General features: G+C 35.1%; 1 protein-coding gene across 2 annotated transcripts in view; it reads left to right on the top strand.

The window, feature by feature from the left end:
* The window catches only part of ENPP6 (ectonucleotide pyrophosphatase/phosphodiesterase 6), a 154,389-nt gene that overhangs the window by 95,896 nt on the left and 32,226 nt on the right, over positions 1–26,267 (top strand). For both annotated transcript variants that reach the window (XM_053703871.1, XM_053703872.1), the window contains exons 4-5: positions 6,561–6,702; positions 8,221–8,400. In XM_053703871.1, the coding sequence (XP_053559846.1) occupies positions 6,561–6,702; positions 8,221–8,400 (322 nt within the window). The remainder of the gene's footprint in view (positions 1–6,560; positions 6,703–8,220; positions 8,401–26,267) is intronic.

The raw sequence follows: 26,267 nt of genomic DNA, 5'->3' as shown, positions 1-26,267 counted from the left end.
TCCTTGAAAATGCAAGGGAACTTTGTCACTAATATACAGGTTAAACTCGAAAAATTAGAATATCATGCAAAAGTTCATTTCTTTCCCTTATGCAACTTAAAAGGTGAAACTAATATATGAGACTCATTACATGCAAAGCAAGATAGTTCAAGCCGTGATTTGTCATAATTGTGATGATTATGGCTTACAGCTCATGAAAACCCCAAATCCACAATCTCAGAAAATTAGAATATTACATGCAATTAATAAAACAAGGATTGTACATACCTGTAGAACAATATCGGACCTCTGAAAAGCATAAACATGCATACTGTATGTACTCAGTACTTGGTTTGGGCCTCTTTTGCAGCAATTACTGCCTCAATGCGGCATGGCATGGAAGCTATCAGCCTGTGGCACTGCTGAGGTGTTACGGAAGACCAGGATGCTTCAATAGCGGCCTTCAGCTCTTCTGCATTGTTCGGTCTCATGTCTCTCATCTTTCTCTTGGCAATGCCCCATAGATTCTCTATGGGGTTCAGGTCAGGCAAGTTTGCTGGCCAATCAAGCACAGTAATCCCACGGTCATTAAACCAGGTTTTGGTGCTTTGGCAGTGTGGGCAGGTGCCAAGTCCTGCTGGAAAATGAAGTCAGCATCCCCCATAAAGCTCGTCTGTGGAGGGAAGCATGAAATGCTCCAAAATCTCCTGGTTGACGGGTGCGTTGACCCTGGACTTAATGAAGCACAGTGGACCAACACCAGCAGATGACATGGCTCCCCAAATCAACACAGACTGTGGAAACTTCACACTGGACTTCAAGCATCTTGCAGTGTGTGCCTCTCCATTCTTCCTTAATACTCTGGGTCCTTGGTTTCCAAATGAAATGCAAAATTTGATCTAATCAGAAAAGAGGACTTTGGACCACTGAGCAACAGACCAGGTCTGTTTTTCTTTAGCCCAGGTAAGACACTTCTGATGATGTTTGTTGTTCAGGAGTGGCTTGACAAGACGAATACGACATTTGAAGCCCATGTCCAGGATCCGTCTGTGTGTGGTGGCTCTTGATGCACTGACTCCAGCCTCAGCCCACTCCTTGTGAAAGTCCCCAACACTTTTGAATGTCCTTTTCCTAACAATCCTCTCAAGGCTGCTGTCATCCCTGCTGCTTGTGCACCTTTTTTCTTCCACACTTTTCCCTTCCACATAACTTTCTATTAATGTGCTTTGATACAGCACTTTGGGAACATCCAACTTCTTTTGCAATTACCTTTTGAGGCTTTCCCTCCTTATGGAGGGTGTCAATGATGGTTTTCTGCACAACTGTCAGGTCAGCAGTCTTTCCCATGATTGTGATTCCTACTGAACCAGATGGACCATTTAAAAGCTCAGGAACCCTTTGCAGGCATTATGGCTTAATTAGCTGATTAGAGTGGGAAACTTTGAGCCTAGAATATTGCACCTTTTCACAATATTCTAATTTTCTTAGATTGTGGATTTGGGGTTTTTATGAGCTGTAGGCCATAATCATCACAATTATGACAAATCACGGCTTGAACTATCTTGCTTTGCATGTAATGAGTCTATCTCATATATCCGTTTCACCTTTTAAGTTGCATTAGGGAAATAAATGAACTTTTGCACCATATTCTAATTTTTCGAGTTTCACCTGTATAATGAAAGACACAGCGGTGCTCTATATGTTCTTACTCCTGGAATGTCTGTGGCCTTCCTTCATTCAAAGAAACATCCTCCGTTTTTTTTTAACTATGGGCAAGCATTGGTCTCACCAATGTGTAGACGTTCCGTACATAAAACAACCCTTAGTATTATTTGGAAATCCATGATGTCCTCTGCTATTCAGCTACAGATGTCATGGGTCACAAATAGAGGGCAACAGTTTTATTCAGTCCTTTATTACATATAGGATTAAAGAAAGATATAGTAAATTCTGGTGCAAACTAAAATAAAATCTCCTTTAAAAAATATTGCTCAATCCCCCAGACCCTCGTCCCCATTCCCTTTACACACAAACCCCTCCCATGCTCTCAACATAGATAGCAGGAATGATAGCTCCTGGCAGGCAATAAGGATAAATGGTGGTTAGATTAAGTAGGTGACCCACGGATTATCAGCCGAGACCTACCCTCCCTGACATTGTCTCTATGTGTCCCAACACATACAATGTAAGTCAATCTTTTATTGGCAGCGAACATTTCACTTTCCATAGATTCCATATTTGCCAGAACAGAAATGACTTGAGACCAGTTAGGGCACTGAGAACGGCACCAATGTCTGGCTATGACCAATTTAACTGCCATGAATATGTACATACAAAGGTTAAGGATATTTTCCAGGTCAAAGATTAAAAAGACCATGCTGGGGCGATCAACCTCCAACTTCAGCCAATAGAAGCCATGCCTTTTGAACAAGGGTGCTGAATATTTGGGAATTCCCACCACATGTCTGCGGGAGTGCCCACTCTACAACATTTTTTCCAATGTAACGGTGAGTTATTTGAGATTTTGAAAAGTCGGAGAGGAGTGAGATGCTATGGAAGAGTTCAAAAAGGTTGTGCAATAAATCGACTTTCTAGTCAGGAGTACAGCAGAAACCCAATTCTCTGCAGAAGCATCAAAGTTAACTAAGGCCCCCCCACTGTCAAATGTAAGGGGTCTTAAGGAAGATGTGCAGGCGCATCACAGAGACAGAGAGAACATGTATGGTATCAATGTACCTGTCAGCCAATGCCTCTCCCAATCCATTGCCTGTCAAAGAGGAACGTTAAGGAATCCCTATGACTAATTCTATCCCAAAATCAAATGTTAAAATTAATAATAAAGTTAGCTGTCAGATTCGGCCTTCAAACATGTGTGATCCATAAAAGGTCACGGAGGGGAATGTTGAGATAGTGAGGCCTGTTCTAATGTTGATCACTGATTATTGGAGTTTGTTATTCCCCACAATAAAATATTAGCTAAATGAGTGCCTCCTGCTGAAATTAGATTATAAAGGATTCACATAGCAACCCTAGGGCGTTTGTTTCCAAACAAATATATTTCACACCTTCTGAAATTGTACAATAAGAGGCTTATGCTCAGGAATTGGCAGACAAAAAAGTAGATAAGTAAGGTTAGGCAAGAGATTCATCTTCACTACAGCTATCCTGCTATCCCATGATAGACCAGTTTAATCTCATATACATACTCTCCCTAAACATGCATAGAAGTGGGCCAAAATTAACCAATATGAGTGTGTGAAAGTCATGGGATAGAAACACTCCAAGATGTTTGTGTGTCCGTGGACCACGTGAACGCGTATTTATACCTTAATCCTCTAACTTCCAGAAAAAAGATGTCAGTTTTCATATAGTTAAATTTATTGCAACTCACATTACTAATTTTGTCTTGTAAGGAGAACAGAGCAGATAGGTAAGAGTAAGGATTTGATACAAACACATTAAGTTGTCGGCGAACAATGCCACCCTCTGTGATATGCCATGAATAAAGAGCCCTACTATTGAAGGGGAGCATCTAATAGCCTCCTCCAAAGGTTCCATCACCAAACAGTAGTGGGAATAAGGGACATTGATACTAAAGGTAGATAAACAGAATCCCAAACCCCCGCCGATGGGGAAGAACATAGTGCCATAACCAAATTACAGAATGACTATAAAAATCTAAACTTATGTAAAACCTCCATTATGTAGAGCCAATCAACTCAGTCAAATGCCTTTTCGGTGTTGAGAGTGACGCAGAATTGACCAATTTAATGGGCCTTATTAAAGATGTTCAAAACCCTATGTGTATTGTTGGACCCTGCCTCCAAATGTAAAATGGACTGTATTTACCAGACATGGAACAATACCCTTAAGGTGATAAGATAAATTAGCATATAATTTAACATCAAGTTTTAACAGGGAGATCGGTCTAGTGAGCACAGGCATCCAGAGATTTATCAGGGTTTGTGCTTGCGCTGTCTGTTGCCTTAGTTTCCTGGCCAGTAAATAATCTGACTTGTTACCTTTGGAAATGTTCCTAAACTGATCTTGTACCCTTTGACTTTCTAACATCTGTAAAGATTGGAACGACAGATGAACTTGTGCAAGGAAAGCACCAGAGCACTTGCGAGTTTTAATCTGGGCCTTTATGAAAATTCCTCTTAAGGTAGCATTTAACAAACCCCATCAACTTCCCCTGTATCATTGTTACTGAAAATGGTGAATTTTTCCAATAATATGATTTAAACTGGAATTGGCGTGTCATTAATAGAGGGAAAGCGGTGTTCTCAACCCAAGGGGTTAGTGGGGAAGGTATGGTAGAAATGTGGGAACATTTTTTGATATAAGTATCCCAGATTCAAAACGTTTCAGTAATGGTCATAGAGAGGGGGGAATTTGAAGTTTCTACTATTTAAAGGAAGCCAGCATTTGCTTCCTAGATGAGCGGTGTCTGCTAGTTGATATTCTAAGTGGATCCACTCTTTATGAAGTGTGTGTTTGTACCAGTCGGCAATTCTGGTGAGAAAGGTGACTGTTCTGTAATGTATTAGGTTAGGGATTCCCAGGCCGCCTTGTTCTTTAGGTCGGAACAATGTTGCAGTGGCTATGCGAGGCCATTTGTGAAGCCATATATAGGAGATTAGCATTTTCTGAAGACTATGCATCAATTTGTCAGAGCCGGATTGGGAGGGTTTGAAAGAGATATAAAAGCCTAGGTTGAATGACCATTTTAACAGCATTAATTCTTCCTAGCCAAGAGTGTTTTGGAGCTCCATGATCTTAAAGAAGCTTGAATGTTCGTTTTCATAGCATTAAAGTTCAAGTCAATCAATGTAACTAGGTGTGATGAAACATATATACCTAGGTATTTAATTGCTGTTGGTTGGAAAAATGAAACTGGTTTTGTATTATGTTAAAATCAATATTATTTAAGGCTATACTTAGTAGTACAGATTTTAAAATTTGAGAAAGTGCCATAGGCGTGTAGAGTTTGAATCAGTGAGGGGATTGATATAGTGGGGTTAGTCAGGGTTAGAAAAATGTCATCAGCGTATAGCATGATTTTGTACTTGTGTTGTCCAACAGAGATTCCTGAGATAATGGTTGTGTTTCTGATGTTAGAGACAAGTATTTCCATAGCATGAACAAACAGTATGGGTGAAAGGGGGCAACCTTGTCTTGTTCCATTTGAAATGTGCAAAGGGTGGTGATAGTAAAGCATTTAAACCAAATTGATGCTTGTGGGTTATTATATAAAGTAAATATTTTCCCTACTAGATATTGGTCAAAGCCGAATTTGAAAAGGGTTGTTTTAAGAAAGAGAGCCAATCAAGCCTATCAAATTCTTTTTCTGCATCATTGAGATGAATATAGAAGGGAGATGGTGAAGGGTGGCATATTCCATTAGAATAATCATTTTAGTAGTATTATCCCTATCCTCCCTGTTAGGTGTAAATCCTGCTTGATTAATATGAATTATTGATGGTAAAATGGGGTTGATACGGGTTACAAGGATTTTCACAAATAATTTAATATCTATTTACAATAGAGATATTGGGCGAAAGTTTGCTGGGATAGTAGGTGGTTTATCAGGTTTGGGAATTACTACTACCTGTGCTTCCAGCATAGTGGGTGGAAAAGGGTTATCTGAGTAACCTTCATTAAAGAGTGTTGTGAGATAAGGAGTTAATTCACGAGGAAAAGGTTTGGTAGTATTTTGCTGAAAATCCGTCGGGGCCAAGGATTTTCGCATTTTTTAAAGTTTTAATGGCATTAATGGTTTAACTTTGTTATATACTTTTATTATTTATTTTGCTCATTTTTTGTATTTAACATTGAGTATTATTTTAGTTCTCAGAGCTGAAAATGCATTCTGCTGACTTCTTAAGGCTAGCCCTGAGAAGTATCTTTTACATAACTGTCTTTAAAGAGACATAAAAACCCCAACATTTTATTTCATGATTCAGATAGAACATACAATTTTCCTTCAAAATAATAACATGGTTAAATAGTGTTATTTCATATGTACAATGTACATTATTAGTATAAGGTTGTTTTAAAGGGGCATTACATGTAGATAAAATAAAATATAACAGGTCTTAATAAAGTTGCATTTAAACAGTTAATTTATCTTACTGTAACAAGCAGAATCACCAGTATTATCAAAAACATGTATCTCTTTTATTAAGTTAGAGAGGACTCTCCTGGCTTCCCTCAGTGAGCAGTTTTTTCTTTTTGGTTGCTGTTAGGTGGTACAGACCAGAGGAAGACAGCAGTTTTTTCATCATAAATATGCACAATAGTTATGTGCCAGTCAGTACAGCAAAATATACGTTGAATTGCAATGAAAGGGGAAATTGAGTGCTGTAGCAACTCAGCTGAGGAGAACAGTTGCCATCTTGTTGGCTGAACTAAAAATAAAAAAATTCTTCATAAAATATAGATTAACTGTTAAGACCAGTGTATTATTATTATTATTATGTATTAACTTGTGAGACCAGATTATGAAAAAACAAAGCATTTGGTTTGTTGCTCAAAAAAGCAGTAATACTATTCAACATATATAAACCCTAATTTTACAGCAACGGAAATAGTGACATGGCAGCCGTATACTATGAACGTATTGATGTAGAAGGTCATCATCATGGCCCCTGGTCTGAAAAGAGGAAAGATGCCACAAGAGCAGTGGATCGAGTGCTGCTGAACTTGCACCAACAAATTAAGGTGAGCAAAGCATTGGACGGTTTTTAAACATTCCTATAAAGCGGGTTGTATTTGAAAACTGAATAATATATAATGAACGTAAACAGACCACTATAACTCGTTTTCCTTTAACTTTTTTACTTATTAGTGTAATTACATAAGTAGTTGGTGTTGTTTAAGAGTAGGACTGTAAATGGTCTACTCCAGACATCCTCAAACTTGGCCCTCTAGAGGTTTTGGAACTACATTTCCCATGAGTCTCAGCCAGCTGATATGCCGGCTGATCATCAAGGAAAATGAAGTTCCAAAACCTCTGGAGGGCAAAGTTTGAGGATGTCAGGTCTATTCAAACAAAAAAGAGAAACAAGAGAACTCGCTGCAGGGTATTATTGTAAAACCAATTGCCTATATAGGCCTACATTACAAGTGGAACGCTATTAATAATTCGGAGTGCGCTATCCGTTATGCGCTATATTGTGGCCCTGCACTAATATGTGCACAATCTGGTATTAGAAGTGGTTGGTAAAATAGTTTTACCAGAGAATATTAGCACAGGCAATATTTTTTTAGTGTGCCTTATAATTTCAATGAATATTGCAGCGCGTACTAACAGGGCTCATTACAAATGGTCAGTAATGTCTTGTACTGACTGATTTAGCCTGTCTGGAAAGTAAAGTAGAATAAAGGTATAACAAAAAAACATGTATAACATATTTAAAAAAAGCAATACACACTTTAATTGATGGATATTGACTGCAGATAAGAGCCATAGGCCCAGCAAGTCTGCCCAATATTTTCTTAAAAGTATAAATTCATCTAGTTCGTAGGATAGCCTTATGCTTGTCCCAGGCATTTTTAAAGTCCCCCACAGTGTTTATTATTACTACTACCTCTTCTGGACATTTATTCCATGAATCAATCGCCCTTTCTGTAAAGAAGTGCTTCCTCAAATTACTCCTGAATATACTACCCTTCAGCTTGAGCTCATTATCCCTTGTTCTTGAATTTTTCCTTTTTATGTAAAATACTTACTGGCTCAGTTTTACTAATCCCTTTAATATACTTGATAGTTGCTATCATATAACCTCTATCACTTCTCTCCTCTAAGATATACATATTTAGGTCATTGAGCCTCTCCTGGTACGTTTTTATTTTTTAGATCATGTACACTTTTGGTAGTCCTCCTTTCCACAGATTCAAATTTGTTTATATCCTTCTGAAGATATGGCCTTCAGAACTGCACACAATACTCAAGTTGAGGCCTAGCTAATGATCTGTAAAGTGGCATAAAAACCTTACTATTTCTGCTGCAAATACCTCTACCAATACATCCAAGCATTCTGCTGGCCTTACTCTCTGCAGTACTACATTGTTTACTACATCTCTCTGTCTCTCTCATAAAAAAGTAAGGGCTCAAAGATATGCAAAAGGCATATGGAACCAGAGCACAATGTTTAGATTGATGTTCTTCAGATGTTTTAAATATTACTGGGTGGACAAATGAGACTTCTAATGTACTGTTTTCTTACACCCCTGTAGGATTTGGGTCTTCAGAATGATGTAAACGTGATTCTTTTCTCAGATCATGGAATGACGGATATCTTTTGGTTGGATAAAATAATAGAGCTTAATAAGTATATTGATATGAAAGATCTTGTGCAGATGAAGGACAGAGGACCAGTAGTCAGTCTATGGCCTGCTGACGGGAAGCACTCCAAAGTAACGTGTTATTGCTTATTTATTTACATTTTGCTATCATAGTGTCATCTGTTATGCTGCTTTATTTAACATCATGTAGTAAATTGGCCAGTATTGAAATAGTAGTCTGTTTTTGTTTGTTTTTACTGACCTGTAAAGTAATTTTTGTTAAGTCTGCCAGTATAAAACTGATGATTAGATTATTTTTTTTATTTTTTTTTGTATAACATTTTGTACTCCAATAACCTTCATTATGATCGTGACCATTTAATAAGCATTAGGAAGATCATAAGCACCAATATTTATATATAGTTCATGAGCTAGTGACGTACGGGATATACACTCCTACCAGGAGGGGGCAAAGTTTCCCAAACCTCAAAATGCCTATAAATACACCTCCTATCTCACTCATACCTCAGTTTTACAAACTTTGCCTCCTTGTGGAGGTGAAGCAAGATGTGCTTCAATTTCTACTATGATAGGCGCTTCTAAGCACATTGAAGCCCAGTTCCTCTCAAAGTACAGTGTTTCTGAGGGATGTGAAGGGAGTATTGCCTGACGATGTAAATGGGTCGCAGAGATTCATCTTTGCCTCCCTTTTCAGATCGACATTATACTCCTCTACCATTATCTCTGCTGATATGTTTTAGAACTGGTTTAGCTGTCTGCTTTATGTGGATGGGTGTATTCTGGGAAGTATATTTAATTTTTAAGACACTCTCAGCTATGTTTGGCACTTTATCTTATAAAGTTTTAAGTGTATATATTTGCTATGAGTCAGGTCTGTGTATTTCCCTTTGCAGTCTAAAAGTTTCAGCATGGAAATTATGTTTATAGAAGTTTTTTAGACTTACCTGGGCTTCCAGATTATTTGTAACTTCGAGTCTGTTTTTTTTTTTCAAATTATCGTGGGCTTAGGCTCGCAATGACGCAGAATGTTACTTTTTATTGCAATATTTTTGGGCGCGACGCGAGTCGTGTCATTTCTTGCAACTTTCTTGTCGCAAGTTTCTTTGGCACAAAGTCATTATGTCGCATCATTTCACGTGTTAAGTTTTGCCGCCAAAAGTTTTTTCTGCAATTTGTGCCTTTCTTGGCGCTAAAATGTGTTATATTAAGTCTCTTATTCTTTTGCTCTCTGCTCTCATTTGTTCTCTGAGGGCTAGGTTGCTTGCTTTTGATTATTACCTTAATTTTATCATAAGCATTTTTTCCCATTCCTGAAACTGTTACGTTGAGGAAATTTGATATTTTGTTTAAATGTTATTTTTGTCTTTTTTGTTGCATTTTGCAAGAAGTCTCAGACTGATCCTGCCTCTGATGTTACTAAAGGAACCAAGCTGCTTGAACACAATTCTACCAAAGCTAAGTGTGTTTGTTGTAAATTAGCTGAACTTACTTCTTCAGCTCAAACATGTGGCACTTGTTATGAAAACTTATTACATGCTGATAATGTTTATATAAGTACAAATACATTTACTGGTAAACCTTCACAGTCTAATGTACATGATATTCCTGTAGATATAAAAGATATTGCTACAGCCATTAAAAAGGCTATGACTGCTATTCCGCCTTCAAATAAACGTAAAAGGTCTCTTCTAACTTCTCATAAATCTGATGAACTTTGTATTGATCAATAGCATACTGAAGTATCTTCTGCTGATGAGGATCTCTCTGGCACAGAGGCTCCTACTTCAGAGACTGAAATTGATAAATCTACCTTTCTTTTTAAGATTGAATATATTCGTTCTTTATTAAACTAAGTATTGTTTACTTTGGGTATTGAGGAAGCTAGTCCCCTTGATAACAAGAATAGCAAACATTTTAAATTCTGTTTTTAAAACTTCTGAGATTACTCCTGAAGTTTTTCCAATTCCAGACGCTATTTCTCATATGTTTACTAAGGAATGGTCTAAACTTGGTGCTTCTTTGAACCATTCTTCTAGGTTTAAAAAACTATATCCTACATCTGTGGCTAATTTAGAGTTTTGGGGAAAAGTCCCCGATGGTTGATGGGGCTATTTCTACTCTTGCCAAACGTACTACTATTCCTATGGAAGATAGTACTTCTTTTAAGGATCCTTTAGATAGGAAGATTAAATCGCATCTTAGAAAAGCATATTTACATACTGGCTATTTTCTTAGACCTGCCATTTATATGGCTGATGTTTCTGCTGCTTAAACTTTTTGGTTGGACAGTTTAGCTGAACAGTTAATAGATCCTGAATTGTCTAGCATTGTTCTTTTACTTCAACATGCTAATCATTTTATCTGTGATGTTATATTTGATATCATTAAGATCGATTTTAAATCTATGTCTTTAGCTATTCTTACTAGAAGAGCTTTTATGGCTTAAATCTTGGAATGCTGATGTGGTGTCTAAATCTAGATTGCTATCTTTATCATTTCAGGGTAGTAATTTATTTGGTTCTCAATTGGATTTTATTTCCAATATCACTGGGGGAAAGGGAGTTTTTCTGCCCCAATAAATCTAAGGGTAAATTTAAAGCTCCCAATTGTTTTCATTCTTTTTTGTCAGAATAGAGATCAAAATACCTCTCCTTCCCCCTAAGGCCCCTGGCTCTAATTGGAGACCATCTCCAAATTTGAATAAATCCAAGCCTTATAAAAAACCAAATCCAGTCCCTAAGACTGCATGAAGGTGTGGCCCTTAAACCAGTTCAACTGGTGGGGGGCAGATTGAAATTATTTCAACACATTTGGGCAGTTTCTGTTCAAAATCAGTGGATTCAGAAGATTGTTTCTCAGGGGTATCGAATAGGTTTCAGAATAAGACCTCCCATGGGAAGATTCTTAATTTCTCATGTTCCAACAAACCCTGTGAAGGCTCAGGCATTTCGGAAATGCTTTTCAGACCTAGAGCTTTCAGGGGTGATTGTTCCAGTTCCTCTGCAGGAACAGGGTTTGGGTTTTTATTCAAATCTATTCATTACCCCAAAGAAAGAAGATTTCGTTCAGACCAATTCTGGATCTGACATTTTTTAATAGTTTTGTAAGAGTCCCAACTTTCAAGATGGTGACAATAAGGACTATTCTGCCTTTTGTTCAGCAAGGTCATTTCATGTCAACAATCAATTTACAGGACGTTTTCTGAGATTCTCTTTTCTAGACAAGCATTACCAATTTGTTGCTCTTCCATTTGGCCTAGCGACAGCTCCGATAATCTTTTCAAATGTTCTCGTGCCCTTCTATCTGTAATCAGAGAGCAGGGTATTGTGGCGTTTCCTTATTTGGATGATATCTTGCTACTAGCTCAATCTTTTCATTTAGCAGAATCTTACACAAAACAACTAGTGTGGTTACTTCAAGAACATGTGCTATTTAAGATGTGTGGTGATATATGTGCAGGACTCAACTGTGCAGCCCCTAATTCTGATATGCTCCCAGTATCAGAAAGTGAAAATCTAGAACAAGTGGGGGGAGGGGTGCGCTCAACTACAGAGCTGTGAGTGGGACTTATTTATTATGTATGACTAATATATATTTAGACTACCTGGTGTAGGAACATATGATATAGTGATAACATACAATTTAGATATTTCTATTATTTTATATATTCTACCCGTGGTCTCTTATGATTATAAGGTGGGAGAATATTAGATGTGAATCCTTATATAAGGTATATGTGTGTGTGCAATGATTATTATAAATAGTGCTACAATATGTTGCAATATATTGCAAGAAATAATGCTTGAAGTGCAATATGTGCAATAAATACAGTGAAAGTAACGATATGTGCTTCTTAATAAAACCAACAATAAAACCAACAATATGTGCTTCTTAATTAAATGTGCTTCTTAATAAAACCAACAATATGTGCTTCTTAATTAAAACAAAACAAATGTACAATTGACTTATTAATCAGTTTATATAAGTAAATAAAAACAAATAATAACAAATAAAATGGTCATATCATTGCATAGGAATACAATAACTGGTTCACTGATTGTGTCGGTGAAACTGATTTATCAGCATAGACAAAAGTACTGACATTGGTCAATAGACACTTGAAGACAAAATTTGTCCTTAAAAAGATACGATGATTATAGTTCAGCTTAAAGTATAAAAATTATAGGTTAAAAGTTGTGGCCACAACTATTTGTAAAAGATCCAAAAAGCTCCAAAGAGCTGTTTCCTGTTGGGATAGCTTGTGTAGCTTGTAATGTCCCGTTATAAAAAAGTAGTAGTATGAAATTCTTATGGTGCTCACCCCTACCGGACTACCGATATCCCTTACCTCCTCTTGTACTAGCGTGGGTTATGGGAAGGATTGCAATTAACTCGGGATATGTCTCAGTTCGGCGTTTGCCGTGTAGCTGTGGTAGTGTGTGAGCGTCTCACCTTCAAATTGCCCGGTCAATCCTTCCTACCCTGACGTCTACGTTGAGTGGTCACGTGGTCCTCGGAGGTCCAATCGGATAGCCGGGTCGTTGGGGGGAGTGGTGCGATAGTGATTCTGTCTGTTTTGCTTGCTGGAGCCAAATTCGGTCACACTGGATTGTAAAAATCTACGCGTTTCAGCGCTGGATATGCGCCTTTATCAAGACTTCCTATTATTGTGTGAGATCTGTGGCTCTATTTCTAGTATTCTGGGCGTAAAAAAACTCCTCCCATAGTGTCATATTTCAGGAGATATTATCGCTTACTTGTCTATGCCTTTATTAAATCAGTTGTTATATAAAATAAAAACTAGTAATAACAATAGCACATTATTGTGTACTTAAAACGACAGTGACAATGTTACATTCGAACATTAATGGAACTATGTAATTGATGTTAATCCAAAATGTGGATAATATCACACAAATTGGAACATATATGAGACGTATAGGACACTTTGAAATATATGATGCTAAGTTAGGCAAAATTAAAGAAATAAGAGGAATAAGACGTATGGAGTTTTAAAGTTATGGGAAATGATGTTTTAAAGTTGTAAGAAAATGATTTAGGTAGTAATTCTATATTCGATGAGGAAACCAAATAATTATGATGAGACCCAATATATTCTAATGTGTAAAGATAACAGTGATTGGGAATCTTAAATATTACGACATGGATAGATGGATATATATCTATAATTTGATAGATTACTAAAAACAAAAATGAAATTACTAGATAATTCTTTTGGGATATGCTGGAAGATGAGATTTTATTTTATATTTTATATAAAGGGGTTTAAATTAAGTTCTGCATTGAGACCATTAGGTGTCAATGTATTAAATTTGAATATTAGTTCTGCTTCTTTTAATAATAAAATGTTTTCTACATCTCCTCCTCTATTATTGAATACTTTTTTGATACCCCAATATTTGAAACCTGTTGGTTTTTTGTGATGTATTTCTGTAAAGTGTTTTGATAGTAAATGCTTACAGTTACCACGTCTAATATTTGACAGATGTTCTCTTATTCTATCATGTAGAGGTCTACTGGTTTGTCCTAAATATTGTAATTTGCATTGGCACTGTATTAGATAGATTACATTAATATCTGAGCATCTGATTGTCTCTTTTATCAGATGCTTATAATTGTTATTAGATGATGTTACTTCTTTGTCTTTTTTACCAAATTTACAAGCTTTACAGCTATTACAAGGATAGAAACCATGAAGATTTTTCCCTAATAAATCTTGTTGTTTTGATGTAGTATTTTTATTGAATTGGCTAGGTGCTAGTATGCTCTTTAAATTTTTGTTTTTTCTATATATTATAGTAGGGTGTTGGTCTATAATGTCTGACAGAATTGGATCTTTTTTAATAATGTGCCAGTGTTTGTCTAAGATCTTCTTTATAATTTTATGGTCTTCATTGTATTCTGTTATAAATGATATTTTATTATTTGTATCTTTATTAGCATCCTTCTTCTTATATGTTAATAGTTCAGTTCTGTCTTTTCTTATTGCTTGTGCTTTTGCCTCTTTGATTATATTATCTCCATATCCTTTGTCCTGAAATTTCTTTTCTAATGTGTTGGCTTGTGTGATGAAAGTTTCATTTTCTGAGCAATTTTTCTTTATTCTGTAAAATTGACCTTTAGGTATGTTATTGATCCATTTGTTAAAGTGGCAACTATCTGGATGTAAATAACTGTTGGTATCAGTAGGTTTGAAATATGTTTCAGTAGTAATGGTATTATTATTGATCTTTATTTGGACATCTAGAAAATGTATGTGTTCTTTGCTGTATTCGTGAGTGAATTTTATTCCCCAATTGTTGGAGTTGATGTCCTCCAGGAACAGGTGCAGTAATTCGACATCACCTTTCCAAATAAAAAATATATCGTCGATAAATCGCTTATAGAGCACGAGGTTTGCACCCCATGGGGAGTGTAAAATGTGTTCTTCTTCAAACCTCCCCATGAATAGATTGGCGTAGCTGGGTGCAAACCTCGTGCCCATAGCGGTGCCTTTGAGTTGTAAATAAAATGTGTTATTAAAGTTGAAGTAGTTATTTTCTAAAATGAATGTTATGCAATCTGTGATAAATTTTATTTGTGGTGTTTTCATTTCATGATCTGAGTTAAGGTAATGTTCTGATGCTGCAATGCCCAATGTGTGTCGGATATTAGTATAAAGCAAATTCACGTCGCAAGTGACCAATGTATAATCTGTTTGCCAATTTATGTTTGTTATTGTATTTAGAAAATCAGTTGTGTCCTTGAGGTATGATGGTAAACTGTGAACATATTTTTGTAAGAATGTATCTACGTATTGTGACATGTTAGAAGTTAGACTGCCTATCCCTGAAATTATGGGTCGTCCTGGCGGATGGTCTAAGGTCTTATGTATTTTTGGAAGATAGTAGAAAACAGGAGTTTTGGGGTGTGTGATAGTTAGAAATTGGTATTCTTGATTGTTTATTATTTCTGTTTGTTTGGCTTCAATCAAAATACTTGCAAACTTTTTTATTTGTTTTTGAATGGGATTAAATGGTAGTTTTTTGTAAGTGTCTGTGTCTCCTAATATTCTTTCAGCTTCTTTTATATAATCTTTGGTGTTTAGTACTACTACTCCTCCTCCTTTATCAGCTTGTTTTATTGTGATTAATGGATCATCTTTAAGTTCTCTCAGAATAGTTCTTTCTTTCTTAGTGAGATTTAATGGTTTCCTCTTATTCATTTCACATTTCTTTATATCTTCTTTTATCAGTTTCTCAAACATCTCGATATGTTTCCCTTTATCCTGTGTTGGGTAATATTGTGATTTCGGTTTTAATGATGTATGTAAGTACTCTGTTTTAAGTGTTTGTCTTTCTAATGGATTCTTCAGAAAATGTCTCTTAAGGGTCAATTTGCGTATGAATTGATTAGCATTGATTAGAGTATTGAATTTGTTTAATCTTGTAGATGGGGCGAAGGATAATCCTTTTGTTAAGATATGTTCTTGTTCTTTGTTTAATGTTTTATCGCTTAGATTGAATATACCATTATTGTTATTGGGGGTATTTTCCTCGCTGATTGTAGTAGTATTATTTATTATCTCGGTTTCTTGTGATTTCCTGTGGGTTCTCCCCCCCCCTCCTCTACATCCTCTGGTCTTCTTCTCTTTTGATTTTTTAACCTTTCTTGATTCTCTAACTTGGCGTTTTTTGATGTTGATGGTTGTTCTGATCTTATCTCTAAAAAATTGTGATTATTTTTGTTTTCGTTTATAGTACTTAGTACTTCATATCTATTTTTAAGTTCAATGTTTTCATGTGTATTACCTATTCTCTCGTTTTTTCTTTGATGTCCATTATAATTAGAATTATAATTATAATTAGAATTATATCCCTCATGACGATACTGTCTGTCGTCATTATATCCAGAATAATTTTGTCTATTGTAATATGAGTTGTATTCATTAGGATAGTAATGTCTATCATCTGTTCTTCTTTGAAAGTGTACATCTTGATTATATGTTGGTGCTCTCCAATGGTTTCTCCTATCCCAATCCTTATTATAGTCTTCTCTATTTCTCCAATTTGGGTTATAATTAGCCCTATTATATCTATAGTGTGGTCTCTCTATTTCCTTTCTATTATCCCATTCTTGGGTGTAATTGTAGTATCCCCTACAATCTTGATCTCTCCTCTTTCTTTGATCATGGGGCATAAAATTCTTTTTGAAATATTGGCTATGATTATCCTCATTTGATTCTAGTCTGAAATTTTCTTTGTTTGTCCAATTCTTATGCTGATTATATTCATCAGAGTTTGTGTAGTCCTTTTTATATGAATAACTATTTTTATGATTTTTATAATTTGGTGCATTTTGGTTTCGTTTATTAGTTTTTTTGAAAAGATCATTATTTTTATTTGTATTGATTATTTCTATATCTCCTTCCTCATTGATAATATCAATCTCTATTTCTCCATTTGATTCTCTACTGTCACTACTGAGTTCTTTAATCGTTTTATTTTTATTTTCATAGTAATCCATCTCATCTCTCTCTAGTTTCTTCTTTTTACTCAAGTTAATATTGTTACTTAAATCTTTTATATTTTTAATGATTATTTGTTGTCTTTCTTTCAATTCCTCTACCTCACTATAGGGTTCTAATGTCTCTTTAAATTGGTTGATTTTAATACTTAAGTTCCCTAGTGTTCTTGTGCGTGATTTTATGATTACTTTCATTAAATCTAATGATGCTTTTTCTAATATGTTGCACCATTCATTTTCGTGATCCTCTTCTAACTCAAATGTACAGTTTTTTTTAAGTCTGAGTCCCCTCGGGACCATATTACACTTAGTATATTTCTCCATAAAAATTATTTCAACTTTTTGTTTTATTTCCCTAATCATTATATTTTCTAATTCATTCAACTCCTCTTTGAGCTCTATGGTAACTGATTCTGAATGTGTATTAGTTGTGATATTGCAAATCTCAGATAATAAATTATCTCTAAGATTAAAAATGTCCATGTCTGTACTATATCTACCAAACGGGAGAAAAAAGTGCAAGTGCTATTTAAGATGTGTGGTGATATATGTGCAGGACTCAACTGTGCAGCCCCTAATTCTGATATGCTCCCAGTATCAGAAAGTGAAAATCTAGAACAAGTGGGGGGAGGGGTGCGCTCAACTACAGAGCTGTGAGTGGGACTTATTTATTATGTATGACTAATATATATTTAGACTACCTGGTGTAGGAACATATGATATAGTGATAACATACAATTGAGATATTTCTATTATTTTATATATTCTACCCGTGGTCTCTTATGATTATAAGGTGGGAGAATATTAGATGTGAATCCTTATATAAGGTATATGTGTGTGTGCAATGATTATTATAAATAGTGCTACAATATGTTGCAATATATTGCAAGAAATAATGCTTGAAGTGCAATATGTGCAATAAATACAGTGAAAGTAACGATATGTGCTTCTTAATAAAACCAACAATAAAACCAACAATATGTGCTTCTTAATTAAATGTGCTTCTTAATAAAACCAACAATATGTGCTTCTTAATTAAAACAAAACAAATGTACAATTGACTTATTAATCAGTTTATATAAGTAAATAAAAACAAATAATAACAAATAAAATGGTCATATCATTGCATAGGAATACAATAACTGGTTCACTGATTGTGTCGGTGAAACTGATTTATCAGCATAGACAAAAGTACTGACATTGGTCAATAGACACTTGAAGACAAAATTTGTCCTTAAAAAGATACAATGATTATAGTTCAGCTTAAAGTATAAAAATTATAGGTTAAAAGTTGTGGCCACAACTATTTGTAAAAGATCCAAAAAGCTCCAAAGAGCTGTTTCCTGTTGGGATAGCTTGTGTAGCTTGTAATGTCCCGTTATAAAAAAGTAGTAGTATGAAATTCTTATGGTGCTCACCCCTACCGGACTACCGATATCCCTTACCTCCTCTTGTACTAGCGTGGGTTATGGGAAGGATTGCAATTAACTCGGGATATGTCTCAGTTCGGCGTTTGCCGTGTAGCTGTGGTAGTGTGTGAGCGTCTCACCTTCAAATTGCCCGATCAATCCTTCCTACCCTGACGTCTACGTTGAGTGGTCACGTGGTCCTCGGAGGTCCAATCGGATAGCCGGGTCGTTGGGGGGAGTGGTGCGATAGTGATTCTGTCTGTTTTGCTTGCTGGAGCCAAATTCGGTCACACTGGATTGTAAAAATCTACGCGTTTCAGCGCTGGATATGCGCCTTTATCAAGACTTCCTATTATTGTGTGAGATCTGTGGCTCTATTTCTAGTATTCTGGGCGTAAAAAAACTCCTCCCATAGTGTCATATTTCAGGAGATATTATCGCTTACTTGTCTATGCCTTTATTAAATCAGTTGTTATATAAAATAAAAACTAGTAATAACAATAGCACATTATTGTGTACTTAAAACGACAGTGACAATGTTACATTCGAACATTAATGGAACTATGTAATTGATGTTAATCCAAAATGTGGATAATATCACACAAATTGGAACATATATGAGACGTATAGGACACTTTGAAATATATGATGCTAAGTTAGGCAAAATTAAAGAAATAAGAGGAATAAGACGTATGGAGTTTTAAAGTTATGGGAAATGATGTTTTAAAGTTGTAAGAAAATGATTTAGGTAGTAATTCTATATTCGATGAGGAAACCAAATAATTATGATGAGACCCAATATATTCTAATGTGTAAAGATAACAGTGATATCTCAATTGTATGTTATCACTATATCATATGTTCCTACACCAGGTAGTCTAAATATATATTAGTCATACATAATAAATAAGTCCCACTCACAGCTCTGTAGTTGAGCGCACCCCTCCCCCCACTTGTTCTAGATTTTCACTTTCTGATACTGGGAGCATATCAGAATTAGGGGCTGCACAGTTGAGTCCTGCACATATATCACCACACATCTTAAATAGCACTTGCACTTTTTTCTCCCGTTTGGTAGATATAGTACAGACATGGACATTTTTAATCTTAGAGATAATTTATTATCTGAGATTTGCAATATCACAACTAATACACATTCAGAATCAGTTACCATAGACCTCAAAGAGGAGTTGAATGAATTAGAAAATATAATGATTAGGGAAATAAAACAAAAAGTTGAAATAATTTTTATGGAGAAATATACTAAGTGTAATATGGTCCCGAGGGGACTCAGACTTAAAAAAAACTGTACATTTGAGTTAGAAGAGGATCACGAAAATGAATGGTGCAACATATTAGAAAAAGCATCATTAGATTTAATGAAAGTAATCATAAAATCACGCACAAGAACACTAGGGAACGTAAGTATTAAAATCAACCAATTTAAAGAGACATTAGAACCCTATAGTGAGGTAGAGGAATTGAAAGAAAGACAACAAATAATCATTAAAAATATAAAAGATTTAAGTAACAATATTAACTTGAGTAAAAAGAAGAAACTAGAGAGAGATGAGATGGATTACTATGAAAATAAAAATAAAAATAAAACGATTAAAGAACTCAGTAGTGACAGTAGAGAATCAAATGGAGAAATAGAGATTGATATTATCAATGAGGAAGGAGATATAGAAATAATCAATACAAATAAAAATAATGATCTTTTCAAAAAAACTAATAAACGAAACCAAAATGCACCAAATTATAAAAATCATAAAAATAGTTATTCATATAAAAAGGACTACACAAACTCTGATGAATATAATCAGCATAAGAATTGGACAAACAAAGAAAATTTCAGACTAGAATCAAATGAGGATAATCATAGCCAATATTTCAAAAAGAATTTTATGCCCCATGATCAAAGAAAGAGGAGAGATCAAGATTGTAGGGGATACTACAATTACACCCAAGAATGGGATAATAGAAAGGAAATAGAGAGACCACACTATAGATATAATAGGGCTAATTATAACCCAAATTGGAGAAATAGAGAAGACTATAATAAGGATTGGGATAGGAGAAACCATTGGAGAGCACCAACATATAATCAAGATGTACACTTTCAAAGAAGAACAGATGATAGACATTACTATCCTAATGAATACAACTCATATTACAATAGACAAAATTATTCTGGATATAATGACGACAGACAGTATCGTCATGAGGGATATAATTCTAATTATAATTCTAATTATAATGGACATCAAAGAAAAAACGAGAGAATAGGTAATACACATGAAAACATTGAACTTAAAAATAGATATGAAGTACTAAGTACTATAAACGAAAACAAAAATAATCACCATTTTTTAGAGATAAGATCAGAACAACCATCAACATCAAAAAACGCCAAGTTAGAGAATCAAGAAAGGTTAAAAAATCAAAAGAGAAGAAGACCAGAGGATGTAGAGGAGGGGGGGGGGAGAACCCACAGGAAATCACAAGAAACCGAGATAATAAATAATACTACTACAATCAGCGAGGAAAATACCCCCAATAACAATAATGGTATATTCAATCTAAGCGATAAAACATTAAACAAAGAACAAGAACATATCTTAACAAAAGGATTATCCTTCGCCCCATCTACAAGATTAAACAAATTCAATACTCTAATCAATGCTAATCAATTCATACGCAAATTGACCCTTAAGAGACATTTTCTGAAGAATCCATTAGAAAGACAAACACTTAAAACAGAGTACTTACATACATCATTAAAACCGAAATCACAATATTACCCAACACAGGATAAAGGGAAACATATCGAGATGTTTGAGAAACTGATAAAAGAAGATATAAAGAAATGTGAAATTAATAAGAGGAAACCATTAAATCTCACTAAGAAAGAAAGAACTATTCTGAGAGAACTTAAAGATGATCCATTAATCACAATAAAACAAGCTGATAAAGGAGGAGGAGTAGTAGTACTAAACACCAAAGATTATATAAAAGAAGCTGAAAGAATATTAGGAGACACAGACACTTACAAAAAACTACCATTTAATCCCATTCAAAAACAAATAAAAAAGTTTGCAAGTATTTTGAATGAAGCCAAACAAACAGAAATAATAAACAATCAAGAATACCAATTTCTAACTATCACACACCCCAAAACTCCTGTTTTCTACTATCTTCCAAAAATACATAAGACCTTAGACCATCCGCCAGGACGACCCATAATTTCAGGGATAGGCAGTCTAACTTCTAACATGTCACAATACGTAGATACATTCTTACAAAAATATGTTCACAGTTTACCATCATACCTCAAGGACACAACTGATTTTCTAAATACAATAACAAACATAAATTGGCAAACAGATTATACATTGGTCACTTGCGACGTGAATTCGCTTTATACTAATATCCGACACACATTGGGCATTGCAGCATCAGAACATTACCTTAACTCCGATCATGAAATGAAAACACCACAAATAAAATTTATCACAGATTGCATAACATTCATTTTAGAAAATAACTACTTCAACTTTAATAACACATTTTATTTACAACTCAAAGGCACCGCTATGGGCACGAGGTTTGCACCCAGCTACGCCAATCTATTCATGGGGAGGTTTGAAGAAGAACACATTTTACACTCCCCATGGGGTGCAAACCTCGTGCTCTATAAGCGATTTATCGACGATATATTTTTTATTTGGAAAGGTGATGTCGAATTACTGCACCTGTTCCTGGAGGACATCAACTCCAACAATTGGGGAATAAAATTCACTCACGAATACAGCAAAGAACACATACATTTTCTAGATGTCCAAATAAAGATCAATAATAATACCATTACTACTGAAACATATTTCAAACTTACTGATACCAACAGTTATTTACATCCAGATAGTTGCCACTTTAACAAATGGATCAATAACATACCTAAAGGTCAATTTTACAGAATAAAGAAAAATTGCTCAGAAAATGAAACTTTCATCACACAAGCCAACACATTAGAAAAGAAATTTCAGGACAAAGGATATGGAGATAATATAATCAAAGAGGCAAAAGCACAAGCAATAAGAAAAGACAGAACTGAACTATTAACATATAAGAAGAAGGATGCTAATAAAGATACAAATAATAAAATATCATTTATAACAGAATACAATGAAGACCATAAAATTATAAAGAAGATCTTAGACAAACACTGGCACATTATTAAAAAAGATCCAATTCTGTCAGACATTATAGACCAACACCCTACTATAATATATAGAAAAACCAAAAATTTAAAGAGCATACTAGCACCTAGCCAATTCAATAAAAATACTACATCAAAACAAGATTTATTAGGGAAAAATCTTCATGGTTTCTATCCTTGTAATAGCTGTAAAGCTTGTAAATTTGGTAAAAAAGACAAAGAAGTAACATCATCTAATAACAATTATAAGCATCTGATAAAAGAGACAATCAGATGCTCAGATATTAATGTAATCTATCTAATACAGTGCCAATGCAAATTACAATATTTAGGACAAACCAGTAGACCTCTACATGATAGAATAAGAGAACATCTGTCAAATATTAGACGTGGTAACTGTAAGCATTTACTATCAAAACACTTTACAGAAATACATCACAAAAAACCAACAGGTTTCAAATATTGGGGTATCAAAAAAGTATTCAATAATAGAGGAGGAGATGTAGAAAACATTTTATTATTAAAAGAAGCAGAACTAATATTCAAATTTAATACATTGACACCTAATGGTCTCAATGCAGAACTTAATTTAAACCCCTTTATATAAAATATAAAATAAAATCTCATCTTCCAGCATATCCCAAAAGAATTATCTAGTAATTTCATTTTTGTTTTTAGTAATCTATCAAATTATAGATATATATCCATCTATCCATGTCGTAATATTTAAGATTCCCAATCACTGTTATCTTTACACATTAGAATATATTGGGTCTCATCATAATTATTTGGTTTCCTCATCGAATATAGAATTACTACCTAAATCATTTTCTTACAACTTTAAAACATCATTTCCCATAACTTTAAAACTCCATACGTCTTATTCCTCTTATTTCTTTAATTTTGCCTAACTTAGCATCATATATTTCAAAGTGTCCTATACGTCTCATATATGTTCCAATTTGTGTGATATTATCCACATTTTGGATTAACATCAATTACATAGTTCCATTAATGTTCGAATGTAACATTGTCACTGTCGTTTTAAGTACACAATAATGTGCTATTGTTATTACTAGTTTTTATTTTATATAACAACTGATTTAATAAAGGCATAGACAAGTAAGCGATAATATCTCCTGAAATATGACACTATGGGAGGAGGTTTTTTACGCCCAGAATACTAGAAATAGAGCCACAGATCTCACACAATAATAGGAAGTCTTGATAAAGGCGCTTATCCAGCGCTGAAACGCGTAGATTTTTACAATCCAGTGTGACCGAATTTGGCTCCAGCAAGCAAAACAGACAGAATCACTATCGCACCACTCCCCCCAACGACCCGGCTATCCGATTGGACCTCCGAGGACCACGTGACCACTCAACGTAGACGTCAGGGTAGGAAGGATTGACCGGGCAATTTGAAGGTGAGACGCTCACATACTACCACAGCTACACGGCAAACGCCGAACTGAGACATATCCCGAGTTAATTGCAATCCTTCCCATAACCCACGCTAGTACAAGAGGAGGTAAGGGATATCGGTAGTCCGGTAGGGGTGAGCACCATAAGAATTTCATACTACTACTTTTTTATAACGGGACATTACAAGCTACACAAGCTATCCCAACAGGAAACAGCTCTTTGGAGCTTTTTGGATCTTTTACAAATAGTTGTGGCCACAACTTTTAACCTATAATTTTTATACTTTAAGCTGAACTATAATCATCGTATCTTTTTAAGGACAAATTTTGTCTTCAAGTGTCTATTGACCAATGTCAGTACTTTTGTCTATGCTGATAAATCAGTTTCACCGACACAATCAGTGAACCAGTTATTGTATTCCTATGCAATGATATGACCATTTTATTTGTTATTATTTGTTTTTATTTACTTATATAAACTGATTAATAAGTCAATTGTACATTTGTTTTGTTTTAATTAAGAAGCACATATTGTTGGTTTTATTAAGAAGCACATTTAATTAAGAAGCACATATTGTTGGTTTTATTGTTGGTTTTATTAAGAAGCACATATCGTTACTTTCACTGTATTTATTGCACATATTGCACTTCAAGCATTATTTCTTGCAATATATTGCAACATATTGTAGCACTATTTATAATAATCATTGCACACACACATATACCTTATATAAGGATTCACATCTAATATTCTCCCACCTTATAATCATAAGAGACCACGGGTAGAATATATAAAATAATAGAAATATCTCAATTGTATGTTATCACTATATCATATGTTCCTACACCAGGTAGTCTAAATATATATTAGTCATACATAATAAATAAGTCCCACTCACAGCTCTGTAGTTGAGCGCACCCCTCCCCCCACTTGTTCTACTTCAAGAACATGGTTGGAGGATCAATTTACATATGAGCTTCCTCAGACAAGGGTCACCTTTTTAGTTTTCCAGATAGATTCAGTGTTCATGACTCTTTCTCTGAAAGACAACAGACAAATTAAGTTAGTTTTAGCTTGTCTAAACCTTCAGTCTCTATCATTCCCTTCAGTGGCTATGTGCATGGAAGTTTTAGGTCTCATGACTGCAGCATCGGACATGATCCCCTTTGTTCGTTTTCATATAAGACCTCTACAGCTTTGCATATTGCACCAATGGTGCAGGGATTATACTCCGATATCACAACTGATTTACTTAAATCCAAACACTCAACTCTCTCTGACTTGGTGGTTAGACCATCACCTTATTGTTCAAGGGGCCTCATTTGTTCGTCCTACCTGGACTGTGATCACAACAGATGGAAGTCTTACAGGTTGGGGAGATGTCTGGGGGTCTCTGACAGCACAAGGGGTTTGGAAACCTCAGGAGGCGAGGTTACCAATCAATATTTTAGAACTTTGTGCTATTTTCAGAGCGTGGCCTCTATTGAAGAGAGAACTTTTACATTCGTTTTCAAACGGATAATAGCACAACAGTTGCATATGTCAATCATCAAGGAGGGACTCGCAGTCCTTCACAAATGAAAGGAGTACCTTGGATACTTTCTTGGGTGGAATCCAACTCTTGTCAAATATCTGTGATTCATATCCCAGGTGTAGACAATTGGGAAGCGGATTATCTCAGCCGTCAGACTTTACATCCAAGGGAGTGGTCTCTCCATCCAGATGTGTTTTTTTCATCTTGTACAGATGTGTGGTTTTCCAGAAATAGATCTTGTTTAGACGAGAGGCCATCAGAAGCTTTCCAGATACCTTTCCAGGTCCAGGGATCCTTAGGCGGAGATGGTGGATGCCTTAGCAGTTCCTTGGTTTTACCAACTTGCTTATATTTTTCTTCCTCTGGTTCTTCTTCCAAGGGTGATCTCCAAGATCATAATGGAAAAATCTCATGCATTTTTAATAGCACCAGCATGGCCTCACAGGTTTTGGTATGCGGATCTTGTCCGGATGTCCAGTTTCCCACCTTGGCCACTTCCTTTAAGGCCAGGCGTTTTGTCTCAAGGGCCGTTTTACCATCAGGATCTCAAATCTCTAAATTTGAAGGCATGGAAATTGAACGCTTAGTGCTTATTTATAGAGGTTTCTCTGATTAGCACTATGATAATGGCTCATAAGTCTGTTTGGCAAACTATATTTCATGGTGTTCCACTTATAATTATTATTGGCAATCTTTCAGAATTCCTAGGATTTTAGTTTCTTCCGGATGGTTTGGATAAGGTTTTGTCTGCAAATACTTTAGTTGAAATGATTTTTATTGTAAAATAAAATAAACAAAGAATATAAGATACATCACATATTGCATAATTTTTCCTATTTGTATTTCTCCAACTCTTCCCTCTATT

This window comes from Bombina bombina, chromosome 2, assembly GCF_027579735.1.
Source record: "Bombina bombina isolate aBomBom1 chromosome 2, aBomBom1.pri, whole genome shotgun sequence".
In the NCBI taxonomy this organism is placed as follows: Eukaryota; Metazoa; Chordata; class Amphibia; order Anura; family Bombinatoridae; genus Bombina; species Bombina bombina.
This window is presented reverse-complemented; position numbering and strand designations above follow the sequence as displayed.